The sequence below is a fragment of the Vulpes lagopus genome, chromosome 13 (assembly GCF_018345385.1).
Source record: "Vulpes lagopus strain Blue_001 chromosome 13, ASM1834538v1, whole genome shotgun sequence".
In the NCBI taxonomy this organism is placed as follows: Eukaryota; Metazoa; Chordata; class Mammalia; order Carnivora; family Canidae; genus Vulpes; species Vulpes lagopus.
The window spans coordinates 3,743,739-3,767,552 of record NC_054836.1 but is presented as its reverse complement, the minus strand read 5'-3'; the positions used below and the strand labels follow the sequence as shown (position 1 = coordinate 3,767,552).

The following is a 23,814-nucleotide window of genomic DNA, read 5'->3' as shown; positions in this document are numbered from 1 at the left end:
TGCCTAATTTCCAGGATAAAAATGCAAGAAGTAACATTTAATATACATCTTATTTCAAATTGTAACCACATAGGGGAATCTCACTAACAAAAACATCCTAAGTCTTCAACTCAGTAAGATCGCCACCTAGCATTCAGCAACAGGCAAGTGTAATACCGAAAAGAAAATTACTAACAGGTGGCCCAAGCACACAAACTACTAAATCCACAGAAAGCAATCAAAGTCATATTTATTTGCCTTGAAGCATTTGCATAGCAGGCTGATAAACTCATGTGCCAGAGAAAACAAATGGGAAATTTTCATTTCTAAACTTCATAGGCAGATATACTAAAATAGTTAAATTTTACCAAGAAAAGCTATTATACTTGATATTTACTTCATTAAGGAAAGAGCAATTTTCCTATTCTCACCAGTTATAAGGAATCTAATTTGGTTTGAATTTCAGGTCCAATACTTAAAAAAAATTTAATTTAAATTCAATTTAGTTAACATGTAATGTATCATTACTTTCAGAGTAGCATTTAGTGATTCATCAGTTGCATATAAAACACCCATCATGTCCAATACTTTAATGTGACCATGTCAAGAGACATTTTAAGGTCTCCTGCTTTGCATTATTAAAATAATGTAGCCTTTTAGATGATATCTACTCCATGGTCTCTGAGGGATCACAGAAAGAAAAAATTGGTAAAATAATATCTGAATTGCTAAAGATGTATAAGATGCCAGACCTTAGAAAACCAAATTAAATACTTAATATATACATTTAAAGTTAATTTAAAAAAAAAATCAGTTCAGAATTGGACTATTTAAAATAAGTACAATTTCCTCCTTTCACTGTGTGACCCATTTGTTTCTTTGACTCAAGACCATGGTCTCTATCAGGCTGACATCTTGCCCCTTACCCAGGTAAGTGCCATAAGTCACGTTTCTGTACTCATCCCAGGAGATTAAGCCGTCTTGATTCATATCAAACTCGTGCCATTGGTTTTCAACATTGTCATATATGTATTTCTTCTGGGCGTGCTTAATCCAGGATTTCAGCTCCCCCTCCGTCACAAACCCATCTTTATCCACGTCTATTTTATCTACAATCATTCTACAAGACAAAACAGTTACGTTTCAAGGTGCCAGCTCCACAAGGCTTTTTCCCCCAGATAGTAGGGACCTACCTAAAACGTAGCCGTAGGTGGCATTTTTATACTCCTCCCAGGAAACGAGGCCGTCCTCATTGAGGTCATGCCCCTTCCACTGTCGCTCTACATCCTCGTAAATCCAGCGCTTTTGTGCAAATTTAATCCAGTCTTTGAGTTCATCCACAGTGACAAACCCGTCCTTGTCGCCATCTATTTTACTTACAATTTTTCTGTAGAAAATGCAGAGAAATCCAGCAAGAGGTTAAAAGGACACAAGGCTCTAGACTTAGCCAGGTGTGTGCTGTAGCCAGAAGTGTTGCCCAGCGCTAAAGCATGGACATATAAAAGAAGTCTCCAAAAAAAAAAACCTTCCAGACAGGCAACTGAAAATATTTCTCATAAATGGCCTGTTACTGATCTGAAATGAGCCTTCCAGATAAGGCAAGCAGAGTTCATAGTCGGTGCACTCACATGCAAACCCAATCTCATCCCTTTAAGGGCAGGTTATAGCCAGTGGTCAGAATTCAGGAGTGAATATCCATTCCTATCTGGATTCTTCATTCTTTGCATCAAATAACATGCAAATCTTTATGTTTTTCTTTATTGCTTTTGAGAGAATCTCAATTTCTTGGTAAATAATCACAATCACTGGTAGGATTTTCTAAAAAATAAAAAATTTACACTAGAATTTAAAAAAATCAGTTGCTTTTTAAAAAGGTAACACTTTTGTTAAAAATATAAAAATACAAAGACAGTTCTGTGATCACTTACACCTCAAGTCAAGATTTAAAAACAGAAGCCAAAAAACCAAAACACACAACACACACACACACACACCCCAAAACCAAAAAGACCCAACCCCTCCCCCCATAAACCCCAAGCCCCCCCACAGTGACACAAAGGCAGGACAGATGCATGTTTGTTCTAAAAAATAGCTAGCAGCTAATTATACATTATGTTGAATTGGACTTTCACATATAACCACAAAGAAAGAGAACTCCGAGGAAATGATGTGATAAGAATGTCTGCCCCTAACATACCTGAGCTTAGAAGAATGTTAGTAAGTTGAGAGGGTGAGGATATAGATGATAAAGCAAAACTATAAAACTAAAGAATCAATATACTTCATCCTTCATGAGCTTTTCTTCCAGGTTTGCCATCTCAAGTTTAAGAATTTTGAAATATGTGCATGATATGAAAACCCCTAAAGATGCCACCACTCTAACTTATAGAGACACAGACAATCTATGTAAAGTCACCCAAGTAAGTAGCCCAGTTTGGAACGGGAACTTCAAAATGTCTACGAGAGGAGGGATCCCTGGGTGGCGCAGTGGTTTGGCGCCTGCCTTTGGCCCAGGGCGCGATCCTGGAGACCCGGGATTGAATCCCACGTCAGGCTCCCGGTGCATGGAGCCTGCTTCTCCCTCTGCCTGTGTCTCTGCCTCTCTCTCTCTCTGTGTGACTATCATAAATAAATAAAAAAAAAAAAATTAAAAAAAAAATGTCTACGAGATCTGAAATCTTGGCATACTCCTATCCTCTACTATTTGCAGAATTGAAAGAAGTCTGTCACTTGGTAGCAAAGATTGTCTTTTCCCAGTTTGCACTCATTTCATGAATACAACACTGGAAAGTGATTAAAAATCACAGAGGACTCCTGACACTATGAAAAGAGATTCACTTTGATACTGGTATGTTGTTAGCCTTAACTGTCTAGTATTTACTTAAACTCTGTAATGTAACAAGCATTTTCCTTCAGGGAATGTGTAATCGTCTAGCTTTTACTCTAAAATGTTAATAGAAAAAGTAAAGCAGTAAGAAGCTCTCTCTTAAATATCTTCCTCTATCTATATGGACATAAGACAATTTTTTTTTTTTTTTGCAACTTTAACCCTTGAGAGTCTAAAAAGTTTTTAACACATTAATTCATACCAGTATTAAAAACTTCTGCATCATCTATAATGGAGCCCATTTTATGTCCAAATGGTACTGACTACCAATAGTGCCACTGTACCATTAAGAAAAAAAGGGTAAAAAAAAAAAAAAAAAGAAAAAAAGGGTAAGGTATTGGAATGCCTCCTGTTCTCAAATGAAAATTTTAAACTATTATAAATAGCCTAAAAAGAAGGATCACTCAAATAAAGAGACCTATGACTATTCAAGATGGGGTTTTGTTAATGAAGTTGGCTGAACGCTACTCTATGTATTTCAACAGAAATATCTCAAATGCTTTAACCCAGAGGGTGGTAAACTTTTTCTGCAAAGGGATAGATTGCACCCTGGGCCAAAGGCAGGCACTAAACCACTGCACCACCCAGGAATCCCATATCTCTATATTTTAATAGTCATTTAAAAATATGAAAGCTGGGATGCCTGGGTGGCTCAGTGGTTGAGAGCCTGCCTTCAGCCCAGGGCATGATCCCAGAGACCCAAGATCGAGTCCCACATCAGGCTCCCTTCATGGAGCCTGCTTCTCCCTCTGCCTATGTCTCTCTCTCTCTGTGTCTCTCATGAATAAATAAATCTTAAAAAAAAAAAACAAAACCCAAACTTATATATGTATAAAAGCCATTCTTATCTTGCTGGCCATCCAGCCTGTAGGGAGCTATGAAGGTACACTGGAAGCAGGTATGTCCTATTTTAGGCACTAAGCTCTAAACTCTGATCTTTAAAGCCTGTGCAAATTTATGAAGCTAATGGTGTTGTTTTCCTGCGACCCTGAAGAACTCTACAGATGTCGTTAGGATGCCACCAAATAAGCATTTATTTCAGGATAGACACAACGTACTTAGCGGACCTTATGTTATTTCTCCTAAGAGATAAGACATGCTTCTACATTTCAAAAGTCAAAAAGCAAATCCTTTGTTGTTGTTGTTTTTTAAAGAACCTGGGTAAGTAGGCTCCAGGAGGATTCACAATATTCCTGAAATTTTCAGCATGCAAAATTTTATATATAGTCATATGTGCACTTTTCTGAGGAAGACTTCTTTGCTTTCCTTAGACTCTCAAAGAGGGTGGCCTATGCCCTAAAAAAGGATGATGAACTGCTCTAGTTCATTTCTTAAACAAATACACCAACGGTGAAAACTGTTTAATATTAAGGACCACCACCTTAAAACAAATAAACTTCATCTGAAGGACACATAAATGAAAAGTATACTTAAGACTTCTTCGGTGGGAGGGGAAGAATACACACATAAGAAAAAATGTTCTATTTGTCAACATTCTTAAGAAAAAGGGAAAACTACACTAAAATTAAATGTTTTAGATATTACTAAAGATTTAAAAATAGTAGTGAATTTTTGCAACTACAGGTGTAAACAATGTTCTTTTCTCCTAATCACTTGCCTTCTATATAAATGGAAAATTCAGAGGGTGGGCCGAATCTGTTGTTCCCAACCTCTGGTGTGCAGTCCCCTACCAAAACAATGTTTAGAAATGCCACAGCAGGAACGCCTGGGTGGCTTAGCGGTTGAGCATCGCCTTTGGCTCAGGGCGTGATCCCAGAGTCCTGGGATCGAGATCCATGTCAGGCTCTCTGCATGGAGCCTGCTTCTCCTCCCTCTTCCTGTGTCTCTGCCTCTCTCTCTGTGTCTCTCATGAATAAATAAATAAATCCTTAAAAAAAGAGAAAGAAATGCCATAGCAAATAAGCTTCAAAAAAAATCAGGGATCCCTGGGTGGCTCAGCGGTTTGGCGCCTGCCTTTGGCCCAGAGCGCGATCCTGGAGTCCCGGGATAGAGTCCCGTGTCGGGCTCCCTGCATGGAGTCTGCTTCTCCCTCTGCCTGTGTCTCTCTCTCTATGTCTATCATGAATAAATAAATAAAAATCTTAAAAAAAAAATCACTTGGTATCCTTGTTTCTAATAGCGGTACATCACTCTATTTCTCCTTATCTCCAAAATTTAGAAGAAAATAGTACTTGTTCACACATTCTATGAAAAACATTAAAAAAAAAAAAGAAAAAAGAAAAACATTTTAACTATCTTACTCTAAACAAATCTGAAGTCTGCTCATGTGTTGAACTTTTGCTATTTAATGACAAAAAGGAACATTCTCTCTACTGAAAACTGCTAGCAGAGCTATTCCACTACCTGCACAGAGCCAGAATGTACTGACACCAAGTCTAAAGGCCCTTCATTATTTAAGAATAATTCTGTGAAGAGCCATATGAGACCCAAATAGGGGTCGGACATACACATTAATAGGTATAAGACAAAGATGGAGAACACCCTCATGCATCCCTATTTTTAGCCCAAGTGTTAGCACAGTTATAAGATTAAAATTAAAAGTGAGCATGGTCTCTTAAAGTTAGAAAAGCAACCTAAGAGAAGACTGACTCTATGTGCCTTCAGGTGTTTGAAGATAGTTTCTCATCCACATAGCAAAATCTTGTATTTCTGTCAGTGTTTCAGAATAAAATATTGTACCCTTCAATTAACAGATAATCTAATGAAAGGATAAGATAGACTTATTCTGAAGTATCGCCCAAAACACACTCTATAGTGTCTTCTAATCATAGTACTATCCACGATGGCAAAATACTTTTGGAAGTTCTTACGTGGCACAACTTTCCAAACAAATCTCTTTAATATAGTTCAGGAAATTACATCAACGGTGCTCATTAAGGAGGAAATGTTCACTAAATTAACTTGCACTTCCTCAAAAAAGCAAGGCTTTGGAAGAGCCAAAAAAGACATTCTTAGATCCTCAGAAATCTACCAAACCAACTCACTAGGTAAAAAAGATGCCTGCTGAGAGCCACAGAATCCAACTTTGGACCAGCTGTTATTAAAAACAGCAACTCATACTCTGACATTAAACCTATCACTTATTATAATCTAAAAGGCAAGGCTGGTTTCCTTGCTTTTGTTTTTGTAATTAAGAAAATATCTGAGAATGAAAACAAGGTAAAAGACATTCTCAGAAATCATCAACTTTACAGAAATTAGCCCAGGGGTTTCATTTACTCAAAGGCTTGGCTTGGGGAACAATGAATAGGTCGCAGATTGTACGTAAAAATTAAAAGCATCAGGGCCGAGAAACCCTCCATGTAACATTCCTTTGAAAATAAGATGCAATTCAATCTGGGTCCTGTAGCATTTGGTACTTTTATGCAAAAATGACTTTGCTTTGTAGAATGAGGTAAAACTGTTACTCAGTGGAGAAATGTATGAAAGCAAGCAATTAATTTTAGTGGTAGCATTTCTGGTTAGTTTTCAGGTGTAGTTCAAAACAGCTTTACTGTGTGGCCAAGCCAAAAGAGAAAAAAAAAAAATGAGCTATTTTTATAAAGAAATGTCATTAGTTTAGCCCCCTGAGAGTTGGCACCTTACCCAAGCCTTTCCTTGCTTTCTTCTGGTGTCAGCTGATCAAAGGTCTTTGCTTCTTCTGCACCCAAGAAGGCATCATGGTCATAATCAAAACTCTGAGCATCATTGTGAACTTTGTCGCTAAGCTGAGGCTCATGGTGTACACGGTCCTTCTTTTCTGTGGGCTTGCTCAAGGCAAAGGCTGTGCACAGGGACAGGCACATAAGAAACTGTCGCAGGTCCATGATAATCAGATCTTAAAGAAAAACAGAAGTTAGTTAATTCAGGAAGCCATGTGCTTTGTAATTAATTAAATAAGAAACTAAAAGCTCATAACCAATTTTTTTTGGCTCACAACCAACTTGATACTAAACCAAACATTATTATTTAATCCATAAAATAAGAATGGTAAAATATCAGACTTCCCAATTTTCACCAGTTTAAATTCAGGTCTACCGACTCCAAATAACTATTTTTTGTACTATATCAGGGGTCTGGTCTTTAAACCTGGATGATTATTAGGATCACCTAAGAACCCTTAAAAAATGTCTCCTACTGAATTAGAATCTCTAAATTGAATGAATATAAATAAAGTTTTATTTTTTTAAGATTTTATTTATTTATTCCTGAGAGACACAGAGAAGCAGAGACACGGAGAAGCAGGCTCTATGCAGGGAGCCCGATGTGGGACTCATCCTAGGACTACAGGATCACGCCCTGAGCCAAAGGCAGACGCTCAACAACTGAGCCACCCAGTTGTCCCTGACCTAAAGTTTTAAATGCTTCTCAGGTGATTCTGATGATCATTAGATTAGGAACCATGAAATATTTGAGATTACTTGTCCTTATATACAGCACCAAGTTGTCTCCCATACCCATGCTCAACCTCAAATCAAATTCAAAGATCAAACCATTCAGATGGTACAGTGATGGAGAACAACTGGCTTTAGCATTCCTTATACTGTGTTTCCCAAACTTGCCCAGGCATTAGGACTGCTTGGAGTACTGTTCAAAAGCACAGATCCTCAGGTCCTACTCCATACCTTCAGAATCTTGATAGTCACAGTTGACTCTAATGAACATGCACAAGGCTAGAACACTTTATCAAAAAGTGTTGACCAAAAAATTGCAGACAAGCTGCAGAATGGTAACTTGTTTAGCACACTCTACAAATGTCCCACAGTATTGTCTAGAGAAGTTACAGTCTTACAGAAAAAATAAAATAAAAGTAAAAATTATGGGGAAAGATTTTTCCAACTTTCATATTTTAACTAATCTTTCACCAGAAGAACATGAATTCTGAAAGCCTTTCCCCTACAGTGAGAGTCAGTTTTTGTAAATTCAGTTATCTCTTACTCATTTCCACTTGAAACCAATGGCTCCCCTAACTGGATAGGCAGATGGTTATTAGGCATGAGGCTTGCTGTTGTGGTTAAATTGTGTTTCCCAAAAAGATACACTGAAGTCCTAACCCCTGTACCCATCAATGTGACCTTATTTGGAAATAGGATCTTTGCAGATGTAATTAAGTTAAAATGAGGTCATTTTGGATTAGGGTAGGCTCTAATCCAATGACTGATATCCTTATGAAAGAAGGAAATTTAGACACACAGAGAAGAGAATACCAAGTTATGATGAGGCAAAGATTGGAATGATGCATCTGCAAGTCAAGGAATGTCAAGGATTCCTGGCAACTGCAGAGGCGAAGAAGAGGGAAGGAAGGATCCTCCCCTAGAGCCTTCAGACAAAGCATGGCTCTGCCAACACCTTGATTTCTAATTTCTAGCCTCTAAAACTATGAGAGAATATCTGACCTTTTAAACCACCCAGCTTGTGGTAATTTGTTACAGCAGCCCAAGGAAACTAAGGCTCATGCAACACACAAAAGATAAATATGTTACTTTACCCTAATTTGCAGATTAAACTAGCTAGACTTTCCTTCCTCAGGATGTCTTTAGTGGAACCATCTAGTCCAAGGGCTCACAATTTATATGTAAATATTTTTAAAAACATGAAAATTCTTTCAGCCTAACTCCTAAATTAGTGGTTCTCAACCTAGACTGCATGCACCCTAGAATCACCCAAAGACTTTTAAGAAAATATGATCACTAAGTCTCACCCCTACCTATTAATATTTTGAAAAGGCAACCAGGTTGTGAACCACTATTTTAACTAACCTCTCAAATAGCATTCTCTTAAGAAATTTGATCTGAAAGTATACTTCAAAGAAACTGCATTTATCTGATCCTGCCTCAAAGTTTTTGAAACCTGGAATAAATTGTTCCAGGGAAAAAAGAAATTAAATATGCCACTACATTAGACAAATTTTATTTTTTTATTTTTATTTTTTAAAAGATTTTATTTATTTATTTATTCATTCATTCATTCATGAGAGGCACAGAGAAAGAGAGAGGCAGAGACACAGGCAGGGGGAGAAGCAGGCCCATGCTGGGAACACAACATGGGACTCGATCCCGGGTCTACAGAATCACACCCTGAGCTGAAGGCAGCACTAAACCGCTGAGCCACCCGGGCTGCCCCAGATTAGACATATTTTAATTATGTTTTTCTTGTAACCCTCAAGAAAGCACAACCTGAGGCCTCCATGAATAACTTTCAGGCTGCAAAAGCATAAAAGGACACTGTCTGTATTTAATACCTGGGAAAGCAGCACAGTGCGGAAGGGAGAGAAGGCCCTAAAACAACAGAGGATTCATCATTAGAAAGTAGAAAGTATTCTAAATAGGACAGCCCCAAAAAGTCCAAAACAGAATGCCGCTAAGGAAATGACGGGAGGCAGTCACTCCTGGAATGCCCATTCTCCAAAAAAAGGTACTCTTACTTGAATGGTTGGTGAGACTGATGAAAACCCCTAAGCAATGTGAAAGCCAGACCAAGAGAGTCAGAGAAACGGGAAGAAGGTGGTCCTTTTCTTAAGCTGTTCCCACCAATGTTAGAACTCAGCTATGCTTCTGAAAGTTAATCAGCATCCTGTTTCATGCTATCTCACCCAAATGCCCAAATTTGTATACAAAGACACTTGTACAAAGATATTCAATGATGACAGTTTATAATGATTAAAAAAATAGAAAACTAAACCAGAGAACTAGTAAATACATATTAAATGTATATTATGGGACAATACAAAAGATTAAAAAGAATGAGGTGGATCTATCTACACTGAAACGGAGAATTCACGATGACATGTTAAGGGAACAACAAAAAAAGCAAGTTGCAAAACAATGTCAATTTAAAACCCAAACCACGGGATCCCTGGGTGGCGCAGCGGTTTGGCGCCTGCCTTTGGCCCAGGGCGCGATCCTGGAGACCCGGGATCGAATCCCACGTCAGGCTCCCGGTGCATGGAGCCTGCTTCTCCCTCTGCCTGTGTCTCTGCCTCTCTCTCTCTCTCTGTGACTATCATAAATAAATAAAAATTAAAAAAAATTAAAAAAATAAATAAAACCCAAACCAAACCTCTCCGATTATTTATATTTGTATAATATAGAACACATATGCATGGAAATGGCATGGAAGGATAAGCATCTATCTGTAAACAGTGGTATCTCCCCAGGCTCAAGGGAGAAGAGGTGGGGGTGGTGAGGCTGGTGTGAACTTTAATATTGTACTTTGTTGTCTATATTTTGTAAATGAATACACAGTGTATTGCCTGTATTACTTTTTTTTTTTTTTTATGATAGTCACAGAGAGAGAGAGAGAGGCAGAGACACAGGCGGAGGGAGAAGCAGGCTCCATGCACCGGGAGCCCGACGCGGGACTCGATCCCGGGTCTCCAGGATCGCGCCCTGGGCCAAAGGCAGGCGCCAAACCGCTGCGCCACCCAGGGATCCCCACTTTTTTTTTTTTTTAGATTTTTTAAAAGATTTATTTTTTATGAGACACAGAGAGGCAGAGGCACAGGCAGAGGGAGAAGCAGGCTACCTGCATGGAGCCTGATGCAGGACTGGATCACGACCTGAGCCAAAGGCAAACGCTGAACCACTGAGCCACCTAGGTGCCCTGCAAATAAAACACTTTCAAGCCATTTCTCCAGACTGAAAAAGGAGACTGAAAAAAAAAACCCACTATTCTTAAGTCATAAACTTTTTAAAATAAAACATGCTGCTCTAGAATAACACTTCAGCTTACCCTTCAATAATTCAACTGATCAATCAAATCAGTGGAACAAAAAAGAAAATTAGAGATTTAGTGGCTCTCTTTAAGTGCCAAAATGAGTATGCCTTTATTTAAGGGCAAAATAAAGCTTCCATCTCAAACTACAAATAGTTCTTTAAACCAACAAAACTCTTTAGAGATAAGGAACAAATTTCTGTTGTTGATATTTTGTAATATATCCCAACGATTTCTATATACTGCTAGAGGTTTATAAAATCAAGTAAAATCAAGTCACTGCAACAGAAGATTTTCCTTATGCCTATTAATAAGGGAACTTCACTTTTAGGAAAATTTTATAAATAATTAATTATATCCTCAGAATAAAATACCCCAACAATTCTTGCAAATCTCAAATGTGACAATATGAATAAATGCGTAAGCCCATTACCAGGCCTGGAAAAGATATTGTACAAAGTTTTTATACATGAAATATATGGAAATGTAACACTGATTCACTGAGATTTAGAGGCAAAACTACACTTAAATTTGAGGCCTAAGATCTTGATAACAAGATAACAAGGGTAAGAGATAAGAGAATTCCAGAGTAAAAGTCAAGAGCTTTATCATCTATCGATCCCTTTTTCTTTCTCTTTGAATTAACCTTCCAATCCCATGCCTCTAAAGGCTCCTTCCCCCATTTTGTCAATCAATACTTCTCAGGTTTCCACAATCCAAAATCAGTTCTTTCCCAGACCTCACTATCCATTCAAGGTTGCCCTTCCCTTTCCTTCACCAGCAAGAGTGTCTAGGCTGCTATCTGTGCCTCCTCACCACCTACTGCCACCCTGAAATCTAGCTGCTTACCACTGATGAAACTGCCCTTTAAAAAAAAAAAAAGATTTTATTTATTTATTCATGAGAGACACACAGAGAGAGGCAGAGACATAGGCAGAGGGAGAAGCAGGCTCCCTGCAGGGAGCCTGATGTGGGACTCCATCCCAGGCCCTCAGGATCATGTCCCGAGCCAAAGGCAGCTGCTCAACCACTGAGCCACCCAGGTGCCCCACTAAACTGCTTCTTAAAAAGGTCATCAAGGGGCCAGCCCCGCTGCTCCGCTCGCTCCGCACGCCCGCCCGCGCCCGCGCCCACCATGGCCACCCTTCAGCAGCTGGTAGGAAGATGGCGCTTAGTGGAGAGCAAGGGCTTTGACGAATACATGAAGGAAGTAGGAGTGGGAATGGCTCTGCGAAAAGTGGGTGCAATGGCCAAACCAGATTGTATCATCTCTTCTGACGGCAAAAACCTTACCATAAAAACTGAGAGCACTTTGAAAACAACACAGTTTTCGTGTAATCTGGGAGAGAAGTTTGAAGAAACTACAGCTGATGGCAGAAAAACTCAGACTGTCTGCAACTTCACAGACGGCGCATTGGTTCAACATCAGGAATGGGATGGGAAGGAAAGCACAATAACAAGAAAGTTGGAAGATGGGAAATTGGTGGTGGAATGCGTCATGAACAATGTCACCTGTACACGGATCTATGAAAAAGTAGAGTAAAAATTCCATCATCATTTTGGACAGGAATTAGCTGTGAGGATGAACAAGCTCAGTTCAATGAGCAAATCTCCATACTGCTTTTTTTTTTCATTACTGTGTTCAATTATCTTTACCACAAACATTTTACATGCAACTATTTCAAAGTGTTGATTTAATTAGGATCATTCCTTTGGTTAGTAAATAAATGTGTTTGTGCTAAAAAAAAAAAAAAAAAAAAAAAAAGGTCATCAAGGATCACTTGATAGACAAAGTCAATGGTCCTACCTTCCACTCTCTGCAGTGGGCAATAAAAAACCCTGAACTTTAACTTAAAAAAAAAAAAAAAATATATATATGCTTTGTGCCCACATATAATATACTAACTCCTGGCTATTAGAAACTTTCACAAAGGCCTCTTGTTCTATGAATACAGACACCAAAAAACAAAACAAAACAAAAAAACCCAAAATACTAGATTTATCTAAATCCATACAATACATAAAAATGTTCAAGTAGAAACAAAGGCTATTCCCCAAGACAAAGGATATTTTATGTGGGAAGATGTGAAAACAGTACAAAACAACTTTTCACACAAGGTATTTGAAGAACTACATTAGTGCAGTTATTTCTGAAGCATCTTTCTCTTTTTAACCAAACTGAAATCAAATGATAGAAAACTAAACGGCTCTTCTCTTTCTCCTTCCCTCTTCATTATAACTACACATCAATGGATAACAGAGTATCAGGAAAACATAAACGAAGAACTTAGTTGTATGAAAGCTCACCATGTGATCTAGAAAGTAAACGAATGGTTGTGCAAAAAAGCATCTCCCCATCTCCTATTTCTCAAATGGCCTGTAATTTCTTCTAAAATTCTGTCTCTAGGCAGCCCCGGTGGCGCAGCGGTTTAGCGCCGCCTGCAGCCCAGGTCGTGATCCTGGAGACCCTGGATCAGAGTCCCAAGTCAGGCTCTCTGCATAGAGCCTGCTTCTCCCTCTGCCTGTGTCTCTGCCTCTCTCTCTCTCTCTCTCTCTATGAATAAATAATTAAAATCTTTTTTAAAAAATAAAATAAAATAAAAAAAATAAAATAAAAATAAAATTCTGTCTCTCCCTCACCAAGGGTAACATCTAATAATTTTTCTTAAAAAAAAAAAAAAAATCTAGGGGTGCCTGAGTGGCTCAGTCGGTTAAGCATCTGCCTTCCTCTCAGGTCATGATCTAGCATCACGTCCCCCACGTGACAGACAGATAGATATGTCTATCTAGCTCCCTGCTCACTGAAGAGTCTGCTTCTCCTTCTCCCTCTGCCCCTGCAGGCAAATGCCTGGGCGCTCTCTCCCCTTTCAAATAAATAAATAAAATCTTAAAAAAAAACAAAAACAAAACTAGACCTGTACTGTTCAGGACAGTAGGTGTGAGTCACCTGTGGCTGCTAAGCACTTGAACTGTGGCTAGTGTAAATTAAGATGTGACATAAGTGTTATACTTTATATAGAAAGAATGGCATTTCTTATGTACTGGGTTAAATTATTAAAATTAATCTGTCTTAAAATTTCAGGTGAAAATGTATTCATATGTAACATATACCTTATTTCTACTGGATAGTGCCATGTTAGAGACACAAACTAAAATTTTTTTTTAAGATTTTATTTATTTTTTCATGAAAGACACAGAGAGAGAGAGAGGCAGAGACACAGGCAGAGGGAGAAGCAGGCTCCATGCAGGGAGCCTGATGTGGGACTTGATCCTGGAAACTCCAGGATCACACCCTGGGCGGAAGGGAGGCGCTCAACCACTGAGCCACCCAGGCATCCCTAGAGACACAAACTAAATAGAACAGGGGAAGATATAAAGTAACTAACATCCTTTTGAAGTATGTCATCCATAATATCCTCTGCAAAGTTATTTTCATGAATTGCTTGTTAATTTATAAGGAGAAAAGATTAATAGCATACACTTGAATCTCCTTCAATAACAAAGATTAGCCTTAAGAATCTGTTTATTGGGCAGCCCGGGTGGCTTAGCGGTTTAGCGCCGCCTTCAGCCCAGGTTGTGATCCTGGAGACCCAGGATCGAATCCCATGTCAGGCTCGCTGCATGGAGCTTGCCTCTCCTTCTGCCTGTCTGTGCCTCTTTCTCTCTCTCTCTCTCTCCTGAATAAATACAATCTTTAAAAATAAAAAATAATTTAAAAAGAATGTTTATTTTATCCATTCACAAATTTCCTTAAAAGCTCTAAATTCTTGCCATTTCCCTCCCTTCCCTCTAGTCATTGGTCACAGAACACTTAAATTGTTTCAGGGGAAATTTAGATGTCTGGATTAAATGCAACTTCTCAAGAACATTAGCACTGAGTGATCCCACAGGTATTCTGGTTGACCAAAGACCCATTGCTCAAAGTTAACAAGTGGGAGAAACGGGTGTGGTGGTAAAATTCCAGTTCTCTGAGCTGGATATTCAGCAAAAAAGGGCAATCCACTATAATGCAGCAAAAACAGGATCTAAGTGTCTACTTCAACTGTGGGTTGGATAGCAGCTTAAGTATCCTAAGGCCCACGTTATGAAATCTAAACATTTAGAGCTATCTAGTTATCTGACATTCTTCATTTACAACTTTAACTTTAGTCCAAGTACCACCAATGGATTATCACATTAAAGGAATAATGTCATCCTTCACAATCTGATACAAGTTATGATAATGACAAACCATTTATTCAATGTTTCTCTAGTGGCAAGGCAAATCATTAACACATTCTAATTATATTTGTGGTACTGAGAGCACAATTTTTTAGACAGCTGAGAATAGAAAAACTGCAAAATTTAGCCACAGAAGAACTTTGAGAATGATAAACTATTACTCAGGCTTCATTAGTTCTATAACCAAAGCAACCCAGTATAAAACTTAAATTTTTCTGGGGATCCCTGGGTGGTTCAGCGGTTTAGTGCCTGCCTTCCGGCCAGGGCGTGATCCTAGGGTCCCGGGATCGGGCATTGGGCTCCCTGCATGGAGCTTGCTTGTGTCTCTGCCTCTCCCTCTGTGTCTCTCGTGAATAAGTAAATAAGGTCTTAAAAAAAAATTAAAAATTTCTGGCTACGGAGTGAAAAAAATTAAGAAAAAAGTTCTAAAAATTCTAGGAGAAAAAAATTTCCTTTGGGGCTGATGAAACTTTAAAACATAATTAACTGCCATGGGAATGCTTTGCAGAATGTAGGAACAGGAGCTTTGTTTTCTAGTTGCAATTTTGTAGTGTATGTTTAACACACATAAAGTCCTTGAGAATTTGATAGTTATTTTAGTTCAACCTCCCTTCAGTGCCAAATGTCTATAAATAATTTTAAAGTCCTAGATGAAAAGACCTATCTATTATGATTACTCCATCTGGAAGTAATCCGTATCCATTCCTCTAAACTTTTATAAAACTTGTTTGTACCACTCCACAATAATGATCTTAGGCTACTTTAAGTTGTCTCCTTAGCTCCCCTATAGATACAACATTTTTTAAAAAGCAGGACTCTCATCTAATATAAATTAATATCTTTCTACAGTCCCTAATACAATGTCTTGCATTTTTTATATACCAATACATTTTACTTGATTGGTTGGACAGCACTTGGCAGCAATGCAGTTCCTGCCTGCTACCCAACCCCCAATTCCCTTTACCTGATCTGGCCATCAGGCAGCAACAGGCAACGTGTTATTTCAGCTGTTTTAACTCTAATACGTAAGTTACAACATCAACAACACCCATATTTCAGAGTTCACAAAGGATCTCGGATGCTATGGTCCAGCCTCTCCAATGGCTATCCCTAGCTATACCTCTGTCCTTCCGACACCCCTGGCACATCTATGTTATAGAAAATTTGTGTTAATATTTATTACTGACCTCCTATACTGGTGCAATGCATAGAAAATGCCACCAATAAGTGTATCTTGTGATGAACGGAAACAATTATATTGAGAGTGATGAAGAGCTGATTTCAAAGCTGTAACTGGGTACCACTCATTCAAGCATATGCAATTCATCTTTACCAATCAGTTCATAGTCCTCCCAGTTGCAATTCTCAAAAAAATCCTACTGGAGACCCCTAAATCACCGTGAAACTCAGATTAGACCTAGGCAACTCATCCTCTATCCACAAGCCCAATTTGCAGGTTTGTACTGTAAATGTGTACTATACTACTTAAAGTCTTCAGCAATGGCCAACGTTTGTTATTTGGTTAACTAAATTTGCTGAATGAGGTCAGACATGCATTTGTCTTGTTTCTTCCACTCTAGGGCAAAAAATAATTTATCAGTGATTACACCTTCCCTACTCCCCCTATGAAACCATCATTAGAAGCAATCTTATTCCCAATTCATTAACGTTGACCTTACAGTACATGTTGCCAGGAAGTGAATGCAATTCAATTCTCAGAGACATTATTCTGGGAACTTATACACTTAGGAATTGAGATCAAGGGCCCTACAACTTTAGGAGAAGACCTTAATAAACTTTGGCTTGGTGCAAAAGCTTCTTTCAAAACTACCAACCACCTACCACACGCTTAATTAGGGCAGCTGTAGGAATTTACTTTTCAATACAGCATGCCAAAAATCAGAACTAGGGTCCAGCGCTAGAAACAGAAAAAAAAAAAAAAAAAAAGGAAACTACAATTCCCCAATTAAGCTTTATAAACTATTTCCCGTCGCTGACAAGTATGTAGCCAAACATGGAAGCTCAAAGCAGTCGGCTTTTTAAAATTACAAAGTGTTTTTTTTTTTTTTTTTAAATCACCTAAGTGTCTTCCCGCTTTCTCCCCGCCCCGTTTCTACACCCTCAAAGTCAGCGAATACGACTTTTTTGGCAGACGCAGCCTACGCTCGGGATGTGGCCTTGGGGCTGGGCTGGAGGACACAGGTAGGCCAGTTTAGTGGGAGGTGGCAGATTACGGTTACAATAACGCTACCCCACCGCCCTCCGACCTTCGGTAGGCAAACAGGAGGGATTCGGCGAGAGACGGGGCCCCGGGACCGAAGACGTGGCAAGTCAGCCACAAAACAGCACCCCCCACCCAGGAGGCCAAACCGGGAGCCGCAGTTCGCCGAGACCCAGCCCCTCCACCCCCCAGCGCGCGCCCGAGCGCGGGCGGCGGCCTTCCACTCAGACCGCGCGCCGAGGGCCCGGGGGTCGCAAGCAGGTTCAGGGCCGTGTCCCCGCGTTAGCACAAACAGGGGCCCCAAACGGAGGGGATCCATGCCGCGTGGGAAGCGAGGGTTGAGGACAAAAAGAAAGCGTAAAAGGGCGAGGCTGCAGAGGGACGGAGGACCGCGGTACCCACCTCTCCTCCTAGCGCCCACGGCCCAGGAACCCACTGCCGCCGCTCACCCACCGGCTCAGCTCAGGCGCGCAAGCCCCGCCCAACCGGAAGCAGCTTCGCGGCCCGCCCCCAGCCGCCTCACCGGCGGCCTCCTGACCAATCATCAACGAACCCGCCGCTAGCGTACAGCTTTTCCGGACATTCATTGGCCCTACAGTCGCGTAACCGGGATTGGCTGGAAAGCGCCACGTCCCCGCGAGCGCGCCGAGTGCGTGGACCGGATTCCCGCCCAGCCCTGGTCCCGGCCTGTGGGGATGGCGGGCCCCGGCCCGCGCCTCCGGGCGGCGTGTGGGCGCGGCTGCCCGGCGGCCACGTCCCGCTGCACAGCGCGTGACTCGGCCGCCACAGCGCTGCTTGGATTACCGGCTAGTTATGCTCATGCCCACGAACACACAGGGCCGAATTACTGCCCCTGCATCAGCCGCCGGCTGTATTGAACAATCCCAGCTTCTTTCCCTTGGGCGCTATCGCCCGGATGGAGACTGCCGGAGGCCCTTTGCTCGTTGGCTCCAGTGTATCTTTGAGCTTTATCTCCCACCACTCCCTCCGCATGTCTTGTGCTCTGGCCATCACCACCGCGGCGTTTGCTAACAGCCTGCCCTTTCACATCTCTTTTATCTGTCTTCATCAAGTGACCTCCTCTGCCTGGGCTAAGTGCATTTTCCTGATTCTCTGCCTTATGGATGCCAATAATAGTCCCGCTTCAGTCCCAGTCAACTTTAGAAGTCTTTCCTGACCCTACTAGGCATAATAATAATTCTTTTATTTGCCTTCCTAACACTTTGTATCTTCAATGCGCTGTGCCAGATTTTGCTATAGAAAGCTTTTTCTCCACATGTCCTCCTCTAGGCTAAGCTCCAGGCTGGAGATCTGCCTTATTCGTCTCTTTATGTAACAGCTGACCTTGCTGTCCAGTTCAGAGTAAATGCTTAACCATGTTAAGTGAACCGAATGGGTGGAGCCAATTGCATGTCCCTGATTTAAGAGGAATAGGGGAAATGTTTCACTTACTCATTTTCAGGTCATGAAATTCAAAGAAACATGAAATGAGCACTACTGTGTTTGCAACACAAATGGAACATAAACCTACTATCTTCTTAGCACACAAAGCCTCGATTTTTTAATTTCCGGTTCAGATGTAAGTGATATGCTGATGAAAGAGTTAAATACAAAGCCATTTAATGCACTTTTAAGTGTCAAGATGAAAGGTTGAGGATGAATGCTGTGAAAATTCAGACAAAGGAGTGACAGTGACCCTTGGTGCTAGCCTGAGAGGTCTTCCTAAGAAAGTGTGACTCAGACTGGACTAAGGAATTCCTGAATGCAATTATTCAACAACAGCAGTAACAGGAACAAGAGCGAGTAGGGGTCAGAGAGGGGAGGTAAATTCTTAGGCCAGGTAGGGGATAAGGGAGGTAAAAAAAAGAAAGAAAAAAAAAAGTAGAGGGGGCATGAATAAAAAGCAGAGATATGTTTCTCTAAATAATACCAAGTCTTAATCTGAGGAGCCTGAGCTGAAGGCAGTGGGAATTGTGAATCTTTTTTCTGAAGGTTTCTAAACTTGCATCTATGTGGGTGGTACAATGAAATTGAAGGAGGTTCTTTCTAGGAGGAACATCTCCTAATAGGGATTAACTATAAAATAGACTGCATCAGGAAGTATTTTCAAAACTTTAAAAAATGCCTCTTTGAAGTCAAGCACTGTGCCAGGTGCTGATAAACCCACAATGAATAGGACATGGTCCTCACCCTCAAGGAACTGTAGCCCAGTGGGAGAGCCACCCATCTCGAAAGTGTCCTAGAGGAAGCTGGATAAAGTAGTGCGACTCTGCCAAAGATGTGGCCCTCCAACCCTGAGATTCCCTGTGGTTAAGGGCTTGGACTGGGCAGAGCAAGGAAAACGGGAAAAAAAAACTCTTATATATAAGAGAAAAATTTAAAACATAAAGTGAAAATAACAAATCCTGGACTTAGTGATTGCTCACATGAAAGAAATGAAGGAGCTCTCAAAAATTTAAAGTTTTAATCATAGGAAACTGAGAGAATTAACTAAATGGGTGTAAGAAAAGGGGAATGAGTTCAAGATATGGAAAGTCTAAAAGTCAATAGGGGCATCTGGGTGGCTCAGTCAGTTATGCATCTGCCCTTGGCTTAGGTTATGATCTCAGGGTCCTGGGATCAAGCCCCAAGTGGGGAATCCCTGCTCAGGGAGGAGTCTGCTTCTCCCTCTCCTCTGCCGTTCCCCCCTACTCGTGCTCTCTTTCTCTCTCTCAAATAAATGAAAAAAATCTTTAAAATAAAAATGAAAATAAAGAGAGTTAATAGGCTGGAGGAGATACTTAGAAGCATCATTGGACAAGGCAGCCATGAGAATAAGTGAGCTTTCTGAGGAGAGAAAAGCACATTATGCCTCAAGGGAGCCCCAGAGTTAGAAAGTAGGTGGTGAAGGAAGAGGACTTGAAGGGTGACACATGAGAAATGTCACCTTAGCTGCCCCCAAAGCCCATTAGTCCTGGATTCTGTCAGAGAAGTACTGAAGTACTGTTTATGGCAAGAATGTCAACCTCAAAAGGCTGATGTTCTTCAAGCATTCCCTACTCTGCCATATGGTACTACTGAACAGTTACTCTACAAATAAATGTGCCAGACACTGTTTCCCATGTGCCAGACACTCTTCTAGGCATATGCCAGACACTGTTCTAGGCATCGGGGAGACAGCAATAAACACAATGGACCAAATTCTCTCATGGTGCTTTTATTCTGGTCTGTAGCCAATAGTCCAGATAAAAAAGCAAAACATATAGAATGTGAAGTAATGATAGGTACCAAGGAATAAAATAAGGCAGGGAAGGAGAGAAGAGTGCTGGGACTATCCGGAGTGATGATGCTGCAATCTTAGAGTGGCCAGGGAAGGCTTATAAAGAGGATGACATATAAGTGAACATCTGAAGGTAGTGAAGAACATATGGGGGCGGGGGTGGGGGGGTGGGAGAGAACAACAAGAAGAAAGGCCCTGACCTGAAGCATGCTTGGAATGTTTGAGAAGCAGCAGGGAGCCCATGTGGCTGGACTGTGGTAATTGAGGAGAGTAGAGAAAATGAGGTCAGAGAGGAGGTAGCAGAGATTTCTGCAAGGAGCAAAGCAACAGCATGTAGAGCCTTTAGACTATTGTAAGGACTTTCGCTTTTACTATGACTGAGAAGACATGGAAGAGACTGGCTATTTACCAGACTGTTTCCTCTTCCTTCTATGAACATAGCTAGACTACAGTTCTAGTTACAGGATGGGTAACTGAGCCCTGGCCAAAGGAAAAATAGCAGAAATGTCTACTACTTCTAGTACTTGCCTTACAAACTTGCCATGTGCCTTTGTTCAAGATCTTTCTCTTACTGTGGTAGCCCTAGAACCCATGGTACATCACAAGATGGAAGGAGCCCAGGTTCCTGTTAAAAAAAACTGTTCACTGAACAGAAACACCTTTTTTGGACTTTTTCTGAGAAATGAATTTCTATTGGCTACTTAATGCCACTGATATATTGCGATTTATCTCTTTCAGAGCTAGCTTTACCTTAATAAGATGGGAAGACATTGGAAGGTTTTGAGTGGAAAAGTGACATGATCTAAGATTTTTAAAGGATTACATGTAGCCAAAGAGGGTGAGATCAGAAACCACCCACCCACTTAGGAGGCTTTTGCAACAATCCAGGTGATGACAATCATGATGATGACTTGGTCCAGAGTGGTAGCAGTGTCAGATCCTGCATATATCTTGAAAGTAGTTTAAAAGGATTTCCTGGTGGGTTGGAAATGGGGAAGAGAGAAAGAGAGGAGTCAAGGATGACTCCAAAGTTTTGAGAAAGTAGAAAAATGGAGCTGCCATTTACTAGGATAGAGATGACCTTGGGAGGAGCAGGTCTTGAGGGATAATACTGAAAGGTTAGTTTTGGACGTGTTGAGAGACTATTAGATATTCCACTAGAAATGTCAAGTAGGCAGTTGGATATGTGTCTATGGAGTTCACAGTGTTCTGGACTAGAGATATAAATGTGGCAGTAATTGGTTTATGTGTGGTATGTAACCATGAGTTTTGATTTGGAGATGGTAGGGAGTATTGATGAGAATGAAAACTGAGAAGAAAAGTCAGTGAAGGAGGAAAGCCAGGAGAGTGTAGTACTCTAGAAGCCAAGTGAAGAAAGCATTTCCAGGAGAAAGGAGTAGTCACATATGTCACGTGCTGGTAACAGTGAGATGAGGAATGATTAGCCATTGGGTTTAGCAATGTGGGGGATCAGCTTTGGTGGGGTGGTGGGTGCCAAAACATACCAGAGGGGTTCAGGAGAGAATAGGAAGCAAGATTGGAAACCTATTCAAGGAGTTTACTTCAAAAGGGTGGAGAAAAGAAAAAGAAAGGTGGAGAAAATTGGAGCAGAGATCTAGCAGGGCCAAGAGAAGTTTTATTTTCTTCTATTTTTAAATGGAAGAAATTGGTTTAGAAGAAATACCAGTGTATTGCTGATGACAGGGGTCTAAGAGTGAGGAAAAAAATGATGTAGGAAAAAGGGGGAATTTCTGGAGCAATGTCCTTGGGTAGAAGAGATAGGATGGGATCTAGTACAAAAGGGGAAGAGTTGGACTTTGCTTAGAACTGAGACAGTTCTTCCATAGTAGCAAGGAGAGAAGGTAGATCTATGGGTCTCAATCCAGGTAAGTGGTGGACATGGTGGAGAGAGCTTGAAGTTTCCTTTCTGTTGCTGATGTTCTCAGTGAAAAAGGAAGCTGGGTCATCAGCAGGTACTGGGGGTTTGAGGCAAGAGGAGGTGTGAAGCAGCCATTCAGCAGAGAGGACAGATGAGGTGGGCATAGTATGATCTCCAGGCAATATTGAGGATGCTCCTGAGGCTGGAGATTATGACTTTGAGATAAGACTGGGAAGTACATCACATGGTTTTCTCCAGGCAAGTTTAGCAGTGTGATGCAGGCATTGGAGCTGGTGGAGAGTCGAACTTGGCCAAGTAAATAGAACCAAGTGGAGGAGACACAAAGGTGTTGAAGGTGCATGTGAGAGAATGATAATAATAATAACTGATCCTAGAATGTAGGCTGAAGGGGAGGGAAATGAGGACATGAGGAGAGTGAGGGACAGTGAAAAGACAGCAGGAACAATAGGTTGTGGGATTAGTGGGTGGAAGGATTATTGGGCTCAGGGAAAGACAGGAGGTGGTAGAGCTGGAAAGTGGGAGTCATGGGGTGGGGTGCAGTTATTAACAAACTCCAGGGTAAAATCACAATGGCTGATGAGTATAGCGGGCAGGATTTTGGGGCAGCGGCTCAAAGAATAGCGACCCGGGGTGTGGGAGAGATCATCCAGGTAAATATCGAAATCACCAAGAATCAGGACAAAACTCATCCTTGGAAAAAGTGATGGTGATCCAGGAGCTTACTTTTTAGCCCTCCAACCATTTCAATTACTCCAGTGAAGGAAAAAAACCCTCGTAGGATATCTTTAATCAGAGCAGGACATCTAAGAAAGCTTTCCAGGGCAGCCTGGGTGGCTCAGCGGTTTAAGTGCCTGCCTTTGGCCCAGGGCGTGATCCTGGAGACCCAGGATTGAGTCCCATGTCGGGCTCCCTGCATGGAGCCTGCTTCTCCCTCTACCTGTGTCTCTGCTTCTCTCTCTCTCTCTCTCTCTCTCTCTGTCTATCATGTATAAATAAATAAAAATCTTTCAAAAAAATAAAAAATAAAAAAGCTTTCCAATGAGAAGGTTGGCTGAAATGCTCATAGTCTTTTTTTACTGAATGTGAAATATTATATATTGTAAACAAAGAGGCTAGACACTCCTTTGTGACTCCCTTGATCTATAATCTGTGAACCGCTGATTTTACCTTTACTTTGAGCCTGGAACCTCTGACTTACCTGTTTTGAGACTGTACCTCTCTCTGTGAAATCTCTGGTTTAATAAGCACTAACAAGTTATGTCAACATTTAAAAGGGTGTCAATGCGAATTGAGCAAGTGTCAGTAGAACTGAGACAAAAGAGAAAGTTTGACCATAAAAGTCCCCCTACCTCACCCGCCTTGTCTTACACTGCCTCCTGCAGGAACCTTTCTGCTGCCTCAAACCCAATACTTCATTCGACACACCAGGGTCAGGCTAGCAAGTCCAAGTTAGGGAATGTGCTAAGGAAGAGGGTGCAAAACTTGAAGCAGAAGAGGGGGGAACCTAGGTGGCTCAGTCAGTTGGACATTGCCTTCACCTCAGGTCATGATCTCAGGGTCCGAGGATCATATCAGGGTCCTGGGATGGAGCCCCACATCGGGCTTCCTCTCCCTCTGTTCCCCCCCTGCTTGTG

At 41.0% G+C, this 23,814-nt stretch overlaps 2 protein-coding genes across 3 annotated transcripts in view; one reads left to right on the top strand and one right to left on the bottom strand.

The window, feature by feature from the left end:
- CALU (calumenin) overlaps positions 1-17,557 on the bottom strand; it is a 29,650-nt gene extending 12,093 nt beyond the window's left edge. The window contains exons 1-3 of one of the 2 annotated variants that reach the window (XM_041727822.1): positions 17,424-17,557; positions 6,473-6,704; positions 1,173-1,366 (exon numbers count right to left, since the gene is read on the bottom strand). In XM_041727822.1, coding sequence (XP_041583756.1) covers positions 1,173-1,366; positions 6,473-6,693 — 415 coding nt within the window. In that variant the 5' untranslated portion in view covers positions 6,694-6,704; positions 17,424-17,557. Of the gene's footprint in view, positions 1-905; positions 1,100-1,172; positions 1,367-6,472; positions 6,705-17,423 lie in introns of both variants that reach the window. The other variant, XM_041727823.1, reaches the window with a different exon arrangement.
- Positions 11,664-12,337, top strand: LOC121474734 (fatty acid-binding protein 5). The gene has a single exon (XM_041727824.1). It carries the CDS (start codon positions 11,715-11,717, stop codon positions 12,120-12,122), a length of 408 nt encoding a protein of 135 aa, XP_041583758.1. The 5' UTR covers positions 11,664-11,714; the 3' UTR covers positions 12,123-12,337.
- Positions 17,558-23,814: the final 6,257 nt, after the last annotated feature.

Bases quoted from the DNA above. Each gene is read 5' to 3' on its own strand.
- LOC121474734 (XM_041727824.1), top strand. From the start codon at position 11,715: ATGGCCACCCTTCAGCAGCTGGTAGGAAGATGGCGCTTAGTGGAGAGC.